Source organism: Ammospiza caudacuta, chromosome Z (genome assembly GCF_027887145.1).
Source record: "Ammospiza caudacuta isolate bAmmCau1 chromosome Z, bAmmCau1.pri, whole genome shotgun sequence".
NCBI lineage: Eukaryota > Metazoa > Chordata > Aves > Passeriformes > Passerellidae > Ammospiza > Ammospiza caudacuta.
The window spans coordinates 29,565,386-29,581,756 of NC_080632.1; the positions used below are offsets into that span (position 1 = coordinate 29,565,386).

At 35.8% G+C, this 16,371-nt stretch overlaps 1 protein-coding gene across 3 annotated transcripts in view; it reads left to right on the forward strand.

Moving 5' to 3' along the window:
• CDC14B (cell division cycle 14B) overlaps positions 1–16,371 on the forward strand; it is a 43,894-nt gene that overhangs the window by 11,619 nt on the left and 15,904 nt on the right. For all 3 annotated transcript variants that reach the window (XR_009275929.1, XM_058823368.1, XM_058823369.1), the window contains exons 5-10: positions 9,688–9,764; positions 11,339–11,405; positions 12,803–12,865; positions 13,743–13,830; positions 14,149–14,379; positions 16,142–16,280. Coding sequence is in view for 2 of the 3 variants with exons in the window: in XM_058823368.1 (XP_058679351.1) it covers positions 9,688–9,764; positions 11,339–11,405; positions 12,803–12,865; positions 13,743–13,830; positions 14,149–14,379; positions 16,142–16,280 (665 nt within the window). In the remaining variant the exon portion in view is untranslated. The remainder of the gene's footprint in view (positions 1–9,687; positions 9,765–11,338; positions 11,406–12,802; positions 12,866–13,742; positions 13,831–14,148; positions 14,380–16,141; positions 16,281–16,371) is intronic.

Consider the following 16,371-nt stretch of genomic DNA (forward strand, 5'->3'; position numbering starts at 1 on the left):
CTGTGATACACCATATTCAGGTTCTGTTTTGACTTTTAAAACATCTTGGTTGTAACCATTTCTCTTGTTTACTGAGTAATAAAATGAAATAAGAAGCTATGCACTTTTTGATGTTGGAGATTTGAGAGATTGGTTCATGTAGCCTTAGGGTGTTCCTATTTATTGGCTGCAAAGGCTACACAGTACTTTCTGTGATGCAGGCAGTCTCCTTGCTGCCTCTCTGCATCATGCAGGATGTCCACTTTCTGTTCCCTGGAGTTTCTCTGTTGTCTATATTCTATAGCACTTCTTACAAATTGAGAACTAAATTTCAAAACATATCACTCTTGGTATTTGAATTGGGATTGTTGTTGTAGTCCTGTGCAATCTTAAACTGCATGGAGTCTGGAAATATGAGTAAATAGGCTTGTTTGCTGTTAAGGAATTATGTTGACAAAACAGCTGCAGCTTTTAGGAAATATGTGTTGTAGTAGCACTGTGTGGCACGGCAGCTGACATTCTGAGTAGAATTTTGGTACAGAAGATTAACTAATGGCAAAACAATCTAATAGGAAAAAAACTGTGGTTCGCTATGCAAAAGTATACAGAAAACCTGAAATAAATCTTATTTTTGATCACCTGGTAGCCCTACCATGTCACAATAATAGCATGCAAGTGAAGGTAAGTTCTTCAACAGTCTTGAATAAAAGATTAATATGTATGGTTTATGACAATCCAAAGCACAGTAATTAGAAATGGAGGTTGTTGTACACATGAATAGGCAGTTTCTGCTTTAGAGAGCTGCAGTGAAGGAAGAGGGAGTTGAGAGTAAAGAAAGGATGCTTGCTCACAGAGTGATGATGACTGCCCAGTCAAGGCATGTGGTGGGGCTAGTTGCAGACACATGGCATATGGCAAAAAAATATGGCAAAACCACCATTGTTCTCAGAGTCTGGAGAGGTGCTTAAGTTACTGTATTGTACACATTGAGTATTTTGGCAGTTTCCCTGAAAGGCCTATGGGAAAGTGAAGCACAGTACTAGTATCAGTCGTCTGTAGGCATGTCTATCTTGCAAATTTGCAAGTCTAAGATTGTGAGCTAGTTCTAGCTAGATGCTGATTTTCTTTCCAGTGCAATACATTTTGACTTTGATACTGCTTTTTCTTTACAGTGGGGTAGAATTTCTTCCCAGTTTTGTGTAGGAGGGATTCCACTGAAGAAAGATCACAGAAGAAAAACTATGCCCCTGAGGCTTTTTTTTCCCCATGGCCTTCTTTGATGATCTTTCATGAAGAGGCAGGCTTAATTACAGAGCTCATTGCTCAAGTGTTCACACATATTTGTCCCATATTTTTGCTTTCTGTAGGGAGAATTGGACTGTTGTCTGTGGAGCAAGCAATGATATGGGATCTGTTCAGAATGCCTGATAAACATGTCTATCAGCAAATTTCATGATTAAAAGGAAATATTGATTACTTCTATATTAAAAACATATGTAGGCTTAAGTGTCTACCTTCTTTAGTTTCAGAATGCTTTGCTTTTTGTTGAAGATCCATCCAGATACTGGTCAAATCTTTTAAGGAGTTTTTCTATTATTTTAGTTAATCAGACTGTGTCGTGTTGGTAATACTCTTTGTTGCTTGAGCCGATTGTCATTATTTATTTTCTGATCTTACAGTGTAAGTTGTAGGTTGATACTGTATTCTGTTTTCTGTGGATTGAATGTGTTTTCTTACTTGATTCTATTTATTTAGCTTCATGATAGGTTCCCATTTCAACAGAGTTGAGGAGCTCTGTGGGTAAGCAATGCCTTACGTTGAGGGAGTTCTGGTTCATTCAGGGAAGAGCAAGGAAGTAGAAAGGGTCTTTGCAGATTTGTGCAGACAAGCACAAAAATAGTGCTTTGTCTACTTTGGTTGAAAGTGTTTGATAAGCACAGTTTTGGGGTGCTGTGTAGGTGCAGGTGCTACAAGTTACTTGCTAGGAATAACAGCAAGGTTTTCAAGAATAACAAGGCACAGTGAGTCTGTGTAATTTCTGGGTTTGTTATCTTTTGGGTTTTTTTGAAGCACAGTTACAGTTAAGCTATAAAACTGTAATGAACTGTATATGACTATCTCTCCTCTGGGACTTCTGTGTCCTGATAAATGTTCAACTTCTGAGCATGTTTTTTCAAAGGCTTGTTGACCTCAAACTTGTATTCTTAAACAGAATATTATAACTTCTGCTTAAAGGAATTGCAATATATTAGCATGATTTTTCGTTTGTCATCTTTTGTTCAAATGTATATGTGTGTGTATATATCATGTGGGGATATGCTCCTACTACTAAGGCAATTATGAAAGTCTTCATTAACTGTGATGTGGTAAGGGCAGCTGTTAGTGTTATTGTTTTCAAGCAAAGTCTGTTCTCAGTCTTTTCTTCACAGTTGATGTGTTTTAATGTTTCCCCCATTCCCGTTCACCTAACTTGTCTTTCTTTCCTCTTCAGTGGAGATAGTTTATGAACTCTCCAGACTGCATACTTCTTTCTCCCCCCTCCTGCATCTCCTGCTTCCTTCCAGGTGTACTTTGATGTGACAGCACAGCCTAACTCAAGCTCTTCAGTATAACATGGCCTTAAGATTGAAGAATTAAGTTTTCAAATTCATTATTGTATATGTAGCTTTAGAATAAAATACAAATTTTTTAGAGTAAATCTTAACAATTTAGACCTTAATCCCTTTATTGTTCATCTTTCATCTATTTTAAATCTGTATTTAGTTTCTAAATTTTTGCAGACATCATGGGAATAATATTCTTCTATGCAGGTTAGCAAAAATTTGGCACATTCAGCCACACAAAGGGTAGCCAGAATTCAGTGTGTTGGGGTTGAATGTTTACACTTTATTTGGGTGGAGGGGGAAAAGGGAAAGAAGGGGGGTGCGGGGGGAAGCTTTGTTCTTCACCTTTTAAAGAAAAATCTTTTCCTTGAAAGCTATCTGCACTGTTCAGGCCTTACCACAGTACCAAAGCAGCAATGGTCTTCTGAGTTGATATCTACAGTGGCTTCTCTTGATTTTCACCAGGACTTGGCTGTGGGTGAGGAAAGTCTGCTTCTTCCATCATTGCTCCTTCTATATTACGAAAGAAAATGTACCCTCTGTGCCCTGTCCACCCGATTCCCAAACTCCCCCCTCTCCCCTTGGCTACATTAACTTAGTAACAGTGTTTTTTTTCTCAGGCCTGGCACTAATTATGTACTTGGAGGGTGACCCTTCCAGGGTACCGCCCCATGAACTGCTGTAATTCAGGTCACCTTCTCCAGGACTCATCTCTGTACTTTGTCTATTTTCTCATCTTCTTTCTTCAGGGTAAGCAGCGTTTCCTTCATCCGTTCTAATCCATAGTATTGGTTTTTTGCCTTTTCAATTTGTTAGTATCCTTCCTAGTTGTGGGCCTAATGCTGGGTAGAAGCTGGAGGTTGGAGAATCAATTGGCACCCACTGCTGCGATGTTGAACTGTTCTGTTCTTAGTGTGACGCTTGCAGAATTATCTCTGGCTAAGCCTGAGATAAACGTTCTAGTGATCCAGACTGGGTGGTGGTGAATGGATAACTGTGGCAGTGCTCAAATTTAGAGTGGGTAAACCATGTTCACCCTCAGCTATGTTTTGGTGAGAGGTGCTTGATGAGCAAGTGACAGAGACTAGATGGACAAAGTACTGACCTTTCATTTAAGCAGAAGTTACCTAGAGTCTTGGCTATCTCTGAGTTTGTGTCCTCTAAAATGCTACCTTCTCTGAGTTGTATTTGGGAAATCATGATTAATCTTCACAGCAGCAGCTTTTCCTGCTGTTGCTACTAGGTTCTATTCCAGTATGCTCCCACAAAACTGCTTGTCTCCATAGAAGAAGAAAGGTTGTTCTTTTGGAGGTCCCTCACTCTATAGCCTTAGGTTGCTTCCTTATCTGGCATAAAATAGTGATGCGCCCAATCCAATCAGTTCAGGGTTTTTTATACTTTCCTCTGTTGTTTAAAAGGTAATTGGAGGTTTCTTGCTTTTGTTTATGATGAACAAAGAGAGTTGCCAGAGACAGGCAGTTATTCACTCTCTGTCTCTTTTGTCCACTTAATGACTGTGTTTCTGCTAGTGATGAAACTGTTGGCCACATGCATTTCTTCACTACAATACAAATCCATACAGGAATCTTTTTGTTCTAATAAACTTATATTTTAATTTTGCAATTAAAATATCTAACATTTTGTCCTAAGGAAATTGCTAGAAATTTAATCTACTAACTGAGTAGTATATCCCATTGAGGTTTTAATGAAATAAAATATTTGACAGTTTAAAGTTATAAAAACTGTATGAGTTTGTGTTTGAGTCTGGTCACACACAGCAGTTATTTGTTCAGAATGGGTTTAATTGTTTGCTGTTTACAGCAGTTCAGGCCATCTTGGAAGAGTGACATTTTTGGAACAAAGTTGTATCACATAAAATTCACTTGTAAGCAGTTTAAAATTAATTATCTCATTATTTTCTGGCTTCTAAGTGAGCATGGTTGGTAAAATATATGATTTAGGTAGCAGCCATAAGCAGATTTTTCATTTGAGGGTGAACAGGTGGATAAACATGATTGTATTGAGCACATCATAGATATGAATTTAAAGTGCTATTTACAGACTTGAGTTGATATAGTTTCTAACAGTAAAGCTTATTTCAATAGCCTATTGAAAAAGCAGCAAGTTATGTCATAGATTATTATTACTAAACATGTTTGGTCTTATATGCAGCATTATTATTTTACTTGGCAGTGCCATGTATTGAAAGTTAAGATGCCTTTTTTAACCAGAGACTCATTTCCCTTTCTACCAGGAATACTTTGTGTCCTATTGTGAATATCATTCCAATGATTATAACTCCAATCTATGAAATGGTTGCTTGAAAAATAAGGCTGGATTGAAAACACTAATGAATCAGATGAAAACATGGCTTGCTAAAAACTCTCATTCTCTGGTTGATTTTAAATGCTCCTAAATAAAGACTGGGTCATGTAATCCTACAAACCCTTGTATTTCATTGAGTGAACTTGAAGGCAGCTGTTTTGACTGCACAGCACTGTTAGGAGGAGTGCTTGAGAGCACCTTTCCCAGTGTTCAGTGCTTGGATGGTTCTTGACCATTCACAGAGGTGCCTGTAGTTCCTTAATTAGAAACAGATGTCCTAAATGGAAAGGATTATTAGAGCATTGTTAGTAGTTCAACTGCTAATTGCAAATTCCTGGCTATATGTTGAAGTTCAGTGGGATATTTTTTTTGTATGCATAAAAAAACAAATTTCTAAATTTTCTGTATACACATGATTGCAGATTGTGATAAAATTATATGTTTGATTTGAAAGATATCAATTCCTTATAATAACAATTTTCCTGAAAGGTACTTAAGTAGAAGATTTCTAAAATATTTTAAGGGTTTTTCTGTTTTTATTTGTGTGTGTATAGATAGGTATGTATACTCCTATCTGGACTTGAATATGACTGTAGGAAAATTCTAAAAGCTGAACCTGTAGATGCATGCCGCATTGACTAAGCTTTTTTTGAAAGAAGGCCTTTTTTTTTTTCTAATATTTCCCTAACTGCAGGAAAGAATCCTCTTGGGAAATAAGTGTAAAATTCTAATAGTCTTTTCTTCATTTGTATATACACAGAAGGATAAAAATTATCCCAGAGAGTGAATGCTTCTACTAAATAACTCCTAATATCATTGCTTTAAATTTAGTTTAATATTTTTATCTTTCTAGTAGTCAATTTTGTTGGTTGCTTTATTAGCATTAACCTAAGAAAACAGCTTTATTTGTGAAGGTTTTCATCATCTTAGAAAGCACAGCAGAAACATAAGTTGTAATCAGCATCTGGACAACTTAGTTTCAGTTGTTGTATATTTTGATTTCTGGAGTTTGTCTTCTCTCATTTCCTCTCCTTCCCCCAGTACATACCTCATTAATTTACAAATATATCTTGTTTTGTTATTCATTAGATCAACATTTCCATTCTCTTCTTTTCTAAAACTTCAGTTTTCAGTTTTTCTAAAACTTTCAGTTTTCTAAAACTTCAGTTCTGCTTGCTGCCTTAGAACGTCCTTCTCTCTTTCAACACTTCTGTCTGCTACAGATATTTGATCACTACTACTTTCACTTTCCTGTTTATTTGCTTTCTTTAGTACTTTGTTCATTCACATCATTCCAATGAAATTGTTCATCTTTAAGGCTTCCCTGGCCTCCTCCAGGTCAGAAACAGTATTATATTCAGTTTTATATAGATGTAGATGTGTCAGAAATATTTTTTTAACTAAATCTTTCCTTAACTGCTAACTACTGCATTTTGGTTCACTTCATGGAGCAGTGTAGGAGCAATCCCTACAGATAAGGGGCATTCAGTCTGCAGGAACAGACTAAACCCAGCTGTTAAGCTTAAAAGCTGCTGGAAGTTTTATATAGTAAAGATGTCAGATCTGCAATGCTGGCTCTCTGTCTACTGATAGAATTATTTTGGTGCAGACCATTTCCTAATGCAGATGTGTGGCCTCTGCTGCCTTGACATCTGTTGCTTCTCTGAGCTTTGCTACTTCAGTCTTACCTTGTTAACCATACATGGAATTTGGTTAACCCCAACTAAAAGCAGGCCCCACCCATGTTTAGCCTTCATCCAGCCTTGGTTACATCCGGGATTTCTAGCTGTGTACTCCCTTAACCTGTGGCAGAAACTGATTATGTGTCCACTTTGATATCACAGCTTCTTGTGTTGTGTTACTGCCAAGATACTTTCCTTGCGAAGTAATTATCTGTTTATGGTCTTTCCCATTATGTGTGAGTGTCATTCTTCCCTTTTGAAGCACTCTATACCATTGCACTCATCTAGCTATTCTCATACTAACCTATTTTTTTTACAAGCACTTTCAACTGAGAGCACTATCTGACCATTTCATCAACTGCTGTCTCTGCAGCTCTTCACTTGTTGTGTCTTTTGTGTGTGTGGTAGTGTCATAGCTGAGCGTAAAAGGATTTCTCTTTGTTTCAGAATAAGTTTTATTCTTCAGTAAATATGCTGCATTTTGCTTCAGTTGAATAATACAAGTTGTATTTTTGCTTTGCAAAATCAGATTGTTTTTTTTTAAATGTCCTTGTATGGAAGAAGTATTCTTATGTAGCTGTGTTAAAAGTCCATACACATACGGATGGACAAATGGATGGATGTTGTTATGCATGTATGTTGTGTATGTTGAAAAGGTATTTCTAGCAGTTTCACTGGTAATGTAATTTCAGAAGCAGGATCTGTGCTTGAGAGATAAAATAGAACTAACTGACTTATTTTAATACAACACAGTGAAATGAGAAAAAATTCTGTCTTGCAGCTGTTACACTTGTAAACAAATTCTTCTTCATTCTGTCTTGTTTCCTTTAAGAAGCTGGTAGCTCAGAAAGGCCAAGGATTTCTCTCAAACCTCAGCTGAGCTTTTATACAAGCTTACAAAATCACGTAGTATTAGTTGCCTTTCTATTTGCCTGTGGTACGATTAGTACTCTATATACTACACAGTGATAGCACTTAAGTCCAGTTTCTTCACAGGAAGGGAATTTCTTCGCAGGAAGGGTGAAGGATTGATTAAACATTGTAATGGCCTGCCCAGGGAGATGGTGGACGAGATGTTTAAGGGAATACTGGACGTGGCACACAGTGCCATGGTCTAGTTAACATGGTCATGGTTTGGGCAAAGGTTGGGCTAGAATGATCTCAGAGATCTTTTCCAGCCTAATTGATTCTGTGATTCTTTAATCCGGTTTTTTCCAGGTGACTCATTTCTGGCTACAAACCCTATCTAATTACTGTCTGTTTTTTAATTCCATTTCATGTCTTGGGTTTGTAAGTTTTTCAGGAGCAGGGCTCTCTTCCTGATAAACAAGAAGTGCTTGATGTGTATCGTTGCTGGCAATATGTTGTTCACTGTCCTGCAAGATGCAAATTAGGACCGTAGCAATGCACACAATTTGAAATTTCTTGGAAGATAACCTTTACATCCAAATCAGGCAATGAATGCCTGTAGAATAAAAAGTGAACTTTGCTGTCAGAGGCTAAGCTATTCAATGATACTTGGGGAGGCTTTTGAAGTATCTTTTCTATTTTGAGTGTATACTTGCTAATATAAATGCAGAAGTCTCTTATCTCTCCCCAGTGAAAGCACACACACAAAAAACATGCCGTTTTCATTACTTAGCTATGTCTCAAGAAAGATTTATTTTTCTGTTTTCTTCTGCCAGTTTCAAGGGAAGAATGCTCTGAAAATACTTAACACACTAATTGAATCAGGAAAATCAAAGGGGTCACCTGTTGGCCATGTCTGCTTTAGCTGTCTCTTTAGGTTGTGTTTCAATCTGAGTTTGTTTGTTGGGTTTTTTTAGCAACATCTGTTCTAACTCTTGTTTTCTGTGTGTGTGTGTGAGGAGAGGATGTTTAACCATTTGTTCAAACTGGCCTTGCGGTAGCATCAAAGAAATTTGAAAGGCAATGCCAACATTTTAAAGAAAAAATGTCCAGAGCAGCAGAAAGCAAATACACCATGCCTTGATTTTTGGAAGGTATTTAATTAATACTCGTGAGGATTTTTACTTTCAAATATCTCTAAGGGAAATGTCATTAGTATAAAAGAAATAAATAATTTTACTGAAAATTAGTGAAAAAAACACAATTTTCTGTAGAGTATTGAAGCAATTTCAAAGAAAAAATATTAACTTGAAATTACACAATATTGACCTGTTAATGACAGCTTGTTATTAACCGTTGTTACCTCCTGGCCATGCTGGGGATGGTGTTTAATGGTATTTGAAGAAGAGATATGCAAAAAAGAGGAATTTTAGGTATTCTTTAAGGAGACCTTAGTGTTAAAGGCTATCCAAGAGGGATCAGACATGTTGTGATGGAAGACCATACGGATATTTCTCGTAAGTTGGTCCTTTGTGAATTCTTTTCTGAGTGTTTTTGACAGTAGAAGGTTCAATTCATTCTGTTCATAGCATTTTGCTTCTGAAGCTACAGATTTCTTTTTTTGTTGTTGATTTTTGGGGGGGGGTGGGTTGTGTGTTTGTTGGGGTTTTTTTGTTTTTTGTTTTCTCTTGATTTATGACATCTGGATTTAGTTACTGGATATTGCCCCAGCAGTGGAAAAGAGGAAGTACAGAATTTGGATTAATGCAAATGTTCTGCAGGAAGATCAAACATAAATAACTGTTTTAGTCCTGTCTCCTGTGTCTATCCACAATTTGTGTACTAGATGATAGCTTTACTGATATCTCTGCAGGTTTTTATGTTTTGATTTACATCTTAAAAGCTTAATTTAAACAAATTTACAAACTGGTGAAGCCAAGTCATAAGATAAATGTAAGAATTCAGTTGAATAGGAGCCTTTTCACTGCAGTCTATAGCTGAACAACTCCTGCACAAATCTATAAAGATTATTTTAAAATATATATTTCTTTAGATTGACAAGATTTTTTATTGTTTATGTTAGTTTTATTGTTGCACACTTGAAACATTTGTTCTTGATTCCACTCTTTTCCAGCACTTTTGCACTCTGTGATAAATAATTATGCCTTCTGTAGTAAACAAATTACTTGAAATTATTGAAGTCTATCTTAAAATAATTTTTTTCCTTTTCTGTCTTTTTCCAAAAATAGATAATATACCTGAGAGAATCCCCAGAAGATGTGTACAGGCTTATATTGTCAGGAAGTGTTTCATTTCTTCCTTTCAGGTAAATAACAAGTTGATAGAACTTTCTGTACCTTGATATTTTGAAGACAAATGTAACATTTTTCAGTACTAATTTCTGCTGTGTTGGTTTTCTGGGGTTTTATTTTATTTTGTTTTGTGTTGGGGTGGATTTTTGTTTCTTTGAGGGGTTTTTTTTGTGGATTGTTTTTGGGTGGTTGGTTTTTGGGTTGAATTTTTTTTGGTGTTGAACTTTTCACTTGGGACACACTCCCTGTCCTAACCTTAGGTATTCAGTGAATCAGAGGTGTTACCAGCTGGTAGTGAAGTGTCCCAGCAGAAGGTGAAGGAGCCCCACTGTTTGTATCCACTCACTGAGCTTTTTAATCTTCCTTATTGCTTCTCACTTGGCAGTCTGATTTTGTGCCAGTAGCTGATAGTTAAACATATCGAAATATCTGTCATTCACCACAGAGGGCTTGCAATACTTAATAGCATTCTTTATGCACAAGGCAGTATTTGCAGATTGCTGCACATATTTGGCAAGTGGGAAGTTGTCATCAGTGTATTCCAGGAGCCATTTCTGTTGCCTTTGCCCTACTGTGCTATGCCTCCAAAACATATCAGAGTGGTTGCAGTTCCCTGTGAGGACCACGGCCTAAGAATGTGAGGCTGCTTCTATCTGACTATAGCAGGCTTTATCTATTTGTTCCATCTCATCAGGTGGTCTAAGAGACACGTGCTACTACAATGTCACCTTTATGTGTCCTTTCTTTGACTTGAGTAACATTCTATTATTTCTGTCTCCTCCTAATTTCTGCCCTTTTTCACACTGATTCATAAGGAAGGAAAGGATAGAAAAAAGTCCTAGAGACAGCTATTCAGGTTCTTCAAAATTCTTCTTTATCTCAGCTGAAATTTGAACATGAAATGTTTTCTACTTATTAGAAACATTAGCTGATAAGGGCTGCATGGTCTTAAGGTGTTCTGCCAAGGCATAATGGTTGTCTGGTGTAGATTCAGTTTAATTTATTTATTTACTTCACTATAATATTTCTGTGGAATTCATAATCTGTGGTGCTTATGAAATTTTGTAATGGTCACATACTAAGAACATGCAATTCCTGGATCAACAGAATTAAAAAACTTGTCATTGAAAGGAGCAGTTTTAATGAAACTAGTTTCTCCTCTTGTATAAGCATTAACTATTTATGCTTCTTAAGGAAAATATTTTATTATATTTACTAAGGAAAATATTTTTCTATTTTATTATATTTACTATAATTTATTGTATAATTATTATTAGATTTATATATTTACTATATTTACTAAATATTTTAGTATAACAGTCCATGTCAGAAATTGAACATTTCTGCTTTACAAAAACTGTGGCTGGAGTAATCTTACTCTTGTATCTGTTAATATAACTTTTTATTTTATGTTGTTATTCTTGTAAGATTCAGTGTATGGGAAATGAAGTAATCATTTGATATAATTATTTCAGTTTAATAATCATTACCTTGAAGTAATTTTAAAAGGTGTTTTACAGAAGTATCTTCAATTGCTTTCACTTGGATTAAAATACAGTAATTATGTTTTGGTCATTGTATCTTATAGGGATGCTTCCTTTGGTACTTGCAGTTTTCATCTAACGTTACTGGACTGTTTTCATGCAATAAACAAGGTCAGTAAATGAATATTTTTTCACATTTCAAAAAAATAGCTAAATGTTGCCCATCAGAAGAAGAAGGCTCAGGAAACTAGGATCCAATTAAAGCTGTGAACTAGCAGGTCTGATGATTGTTGCCTAGTTTACTATGCACTATGCATTGTCACAAAATAGATACAGCATTCTTAGAAGTCTACCAGTACTTTATATAATCAACAAGTGAAGATATTATAGAGGGAATTCTGAGTTTTACTTGTGTAATCTATTGGGACAGTAATTCACCTCTAATCCTAAGAGCTATGTGTTAGGTTTATTGTATGCCCCCTGGTGTTATGTATTAGGCTGAACATAGCCTTTCAAAGGGTTTTGAATGGGTTTGCTATATACTTCTGGCATTTGCAGCACATGGTAATGATTTCAGATGTTTTTTTAGTAATAGAAATAGAACAAATGTGAGGAGTAGGTGCTTCTTTTTTTAACTATAAAATTATAAAATCTCGGTTTTATAGCAATGTAGCAGTGAAGTAATGCAGCATTAAAGGATAAGGGAATCGAACCACATTATTTTTAGTCTGTATGAATAGTGAAATGGAATTCTGCAGCTCTCCACCGTACTATTGTGTTTTGTATAATGAGTATCTCTACCAAATAGTGACATTTTTACTGGTTAAGTCATCTTCTTGAAGATTGGTGATTTTTCAGCTTTTCTGGGTATTTTGAAATTGGTTATTTGTATGCCAAGACTGGTGCATTGTTGTTCTTGCAGGTGAACAAGAAGGAAAGCTGCAGAAGATTAGGTAGTAAAAAAGAAAATTGGAATGTAGTATTTTTAATATTTGGAGATATGAGGTTTATCTGTGTATGTCTTCCTGTTTTAACAAGTGGATAAACTATTAGTTACTCAAATGTTTACATTTTTTATACAGTGTTGAGGATTATGGTTGTGGCTAATTATGGGACATCATGGACTCACAGTAATATCTACTTAGGACTTTGTGACTGCAAGCAATTTGAAATCAGTGAAGATATTAGCAAATACAATTTGTGCACAAAATATATCTCCAGTCCTTGAATGTGGTCTTTAGAATCTACTTAGAGCTTCAACAGATATTTTTTGCTGGTTATTTTTCTTTTTATTTTGTGCAGCTAGCAATAATAAAAAGACTAAATGCTTCAATAGTCTGGGGTTTTTATAGTGATTTCGTGAAAACAAAAAAAGTTGATTTACTAACTTCACTTATATTGAAATTTACAAGCCTAGTTTGAAGCAAGACTGAGTTTTTCTGTATTCTTAAGTTTTGTAAAGAAAGAAGGGGAGAGTGTGTTTTAAAGGACTTCATATAACCAAAACCAGTAATAAACTGTCCTCATTGAAGAGGCATCTTTGTTAAGAACTGTGTTCTGAATTTTAGGCCTTGCAGTATGGTTTCCTGGATTTTAGTACGTTTGATGTAGATGAATATGAGCATTATGAAGTAAGTGTTCAGTATCAATCTCTTGATTTGTTTGCTGTTACTAATGCTAAAGCAATTGCTTATAATTTCTGCTATTCTTTTGTAGTATTAAGTTCCATTTTTGCTTTGTCTCTTTAAGTTATGATAGTTAAATAAAGGTTCGTGGTCAGAGAGAGAATAGTAAAATCCAGATTTAAGCATAATTATGTTCAAACATGGGGAAAAGCAGAAACCAAAATGGAAATAAACGGGAGTCTCCTTTATTAGTAAAACCCTGGATATTCTTGAGCAGTCTTGATGGAAAACTAAAGGGCATACAAGCCCAAGTCTAACTAAATGCTAGAGAACAATCAAAGTATGTATTTGAGGACACATGGCAAAAATGTAATAACACTCTTTGAGGTAAAGAAGAAAACAGGGCGGGGAAACTCCAAGTGCATAAAATTCATTTTGGGTCTTAGGAAATTATTGTCACAATGAAATACTGCAACTCCTGACTGTACGCAGTCTCAGAAATGCAAAGCTGCCAGATGTCTGTAAAGAGAAAATTAAATGGTCCCAGAGCTGAAAAAATAATTTTATAATTTGTGAATAGTGGTAAGGCCAATTGGTAAGACCAATTTAGAATCCTATAAAAAATAAAAATTTGGAAGTTGCTCTTCATCTCAAGGGCATGAGTTGCGTTGTTCTACACCTCTGATTTAGAAAGACAGGGACACGGGAGAAATGTGAGGTTGAGAGCATCTGTCATCCTCATGATGAAAAAGAAAGCAGCCAACTAACACACCTTCCTTTGACAAAAATTATACATAAATTCTATCTAGCATGTATTTTGAAACAATAAGGAAAAGCCTGAAAATACAGGGATAATGATAAACCAAGCATTTTCTCTTGACAGAGAGCAGAAAATGGAGATTTTAACTGGATAATACCAAACAAATTCATTGCCTTCAGTGGACCTCATTCAAGAAGTAAAATTGAAAATGGTATGCTTAAAAAAGGAGGTGGGGAACACAAGCCCACTACTTTCTTAGTTGATTGTTATCAGTAAGAACAAGCTTTAAAAATTGTTTCTCAAACAGTGTGTTTTTTCCTTGGCTCTTTTCCTTTTATAAGAACTCTGGCAGTAAAATTTTAATGCTTGGTTTAATTGTATCTGACCTAGGTGATTGTATTAAAGTTCCATTTTCAGTTAGTCTATTTCTTGTCTCTGTTTTGGGAGTATTTTCATATCTTTTTTTAAAAATATTTTTTATTTCTTCAGTTTAAGCCTTACTCTTTTTTTATCTTCTGTTCTCAAATAGGCTATCCCCACCATGCTCCAGAGGCTTATTTCCCATACTTCAAGCAAAAGAAGGTCACCACTATAATACGCCTCAACAAAAAACTGTATGACGCCAAACGATTTACAGATGCTGGATTTGAGCATTTTGATCTCTTCTTTGCTGATGGAAGCACACCTAGTGATACTATAGTTAAAACATTTCTAAATATTTGTGAAAATGCTGAAGGTGTAATAGCTGTCCATTGCAAAGGTATGATGCAAAAATCAGTTTATATCACTAGTGATGTTTATAATTACAGTTCCTGAGCTATTTTGCAGTATAATTCTACTATACCTAGTTATTAACATCTCTGCCAAACTGCAACTGTTCCATTAAAATTATTTCTATGATTCTATTCAGCAATTTTCTTAAGTACCAGAAAAATCTTCCAAGCCATTCCCAAAATGAGACTGGGGAAAATGAGATTTACTATATTAATAGCTGTTTCTGCTAGAAAGTGTTAGTACTTTCAAAGGATGCTTTGGGCAGGCATTTGAAGTCCTGTCAAGTTTTCTCTGAAAATACAGGTTTAAATATACCAAGTGGTAAACTTTTGGAAACAGTGCTGTATTTTGGGGAGATTTCTCAAAGTGTATGAGTGTTCTGTAGCTACCAAAATCTTCATCCCTCAGAAACTATACTAGTTTGGGCACACTCTGAATATCCATTCCTTCAGAGTTAGAAGATTTTAAGAGCCTGGCCAATGCAGCTAGTATAGTTATTGTTTTCGGTTGTTCTAGAGGCAGTATGTTTCCCTTCCCATACTATCTTTAATAGTCTATCAGACATTTCTTCTCCACAACTTTGCATCACTAGTGTATCTGATAATGCTGTGATTGAAGGAGAAGGGCATTTTCTTAACCTGTTTCTTTGGACCTGCAAAGACTGCAGTTTTGTTCCTGTATCTGCCATCTGTTTGCTGCATTTAACAGAATTATACTGGAAAGTGAAAGAATTGTTGAAACCAGCATCTTGACTCTGGGAAAACAAGTCCATACTCTTATTCTTCACTGAGGTGATAAATTCAGGCATATCACTTAATTGGTTATGCCAGAATATTGATTATCAGTACTACAAGTGCTTTGTTATTATTCAAATTAAGGTGTTCTTTGGTAGATGTCAGACTAATGGTGTCTAGACTGTGCTTACTCTTGAGGGAGTTTAGAATGCTGTAGCCTGTTCCTAAAGCTGTCATGGAAGTCATGGAAAGCTAAAGCAAGTTCCTAAAGCAAGTCATGGAAGCTACTGTGTGGTTGTCTTGTCTGTTGTGTTATACAGAAGATTTTACAGTGGTGTTGATCAGTTAATTGTTAAATGAGCTAAGGTGGTGTGTGATTTGCATGTGCAGCAAGTGATTAAGGAGAGATGCCACTTAGCTGGAGCAGTCCTGTCTTGCTTCTCATGTTTTTCCAAGGTAAATAGAACTGTTTTGAGGGCCATTTTAAATAAGGTTTCTCACTCTGGAGTACTTCTTTCCTGTGCTAGCTAGTGCCCAGACTTGCTTATTGCAAAATTTGTTTTTTTCTTGGGAATTAAAGAGATTAATTAGAGGGGGGCTGGGAGAACATCTGATTTCAGTGCAATGTATGATTAGTTTGCAAGAAGGTGCTGGGAGAATTCTGAAAAGAAAAATAAGGCCAACAGTTTTATCCCATGCTTATAAACATTCTCATACCTTCATACATATTCACAGATAGATAGGTAAATAAAGATAGCTAAACTTACAGATCTTTGTAAAGTTGCTGGCTTTGGAGGGTTACCTCACTCAAAGAAAATATGGACAGTGTGTTAGTAACCTTGTATATGATGAAACAGATTAAAGAGTAAGTTTCCCTTTCCACATTTGATAAGTAGGGGTTTGTTTTGATAAATTAGGCAGGTAACTACTTGTCCAAGTAACAGTGTCTGTAGTTACAACAGATTCCAGATGAAGATGGATATATAAAAGAAGCCATTCTTATATATTGCACAGCTGGCCTTGGCCGAACTGGCACACTTATTGCCTGTTACATCATGAAGCATTATCGGATGACAGCTGCTGAATCTATTGCCTGGATCAGAATAAATAGACCTGGTTCTGTCATTGGACCACAACAGCATTTCCTGATGGAGTAAGTAGATTGAGTGTAAATTATTGCCAAAAATAAATCTAGATGTCTTTTTCTTCTTCTTCTTCTATTGTACACTTAACAATCCTCAGTG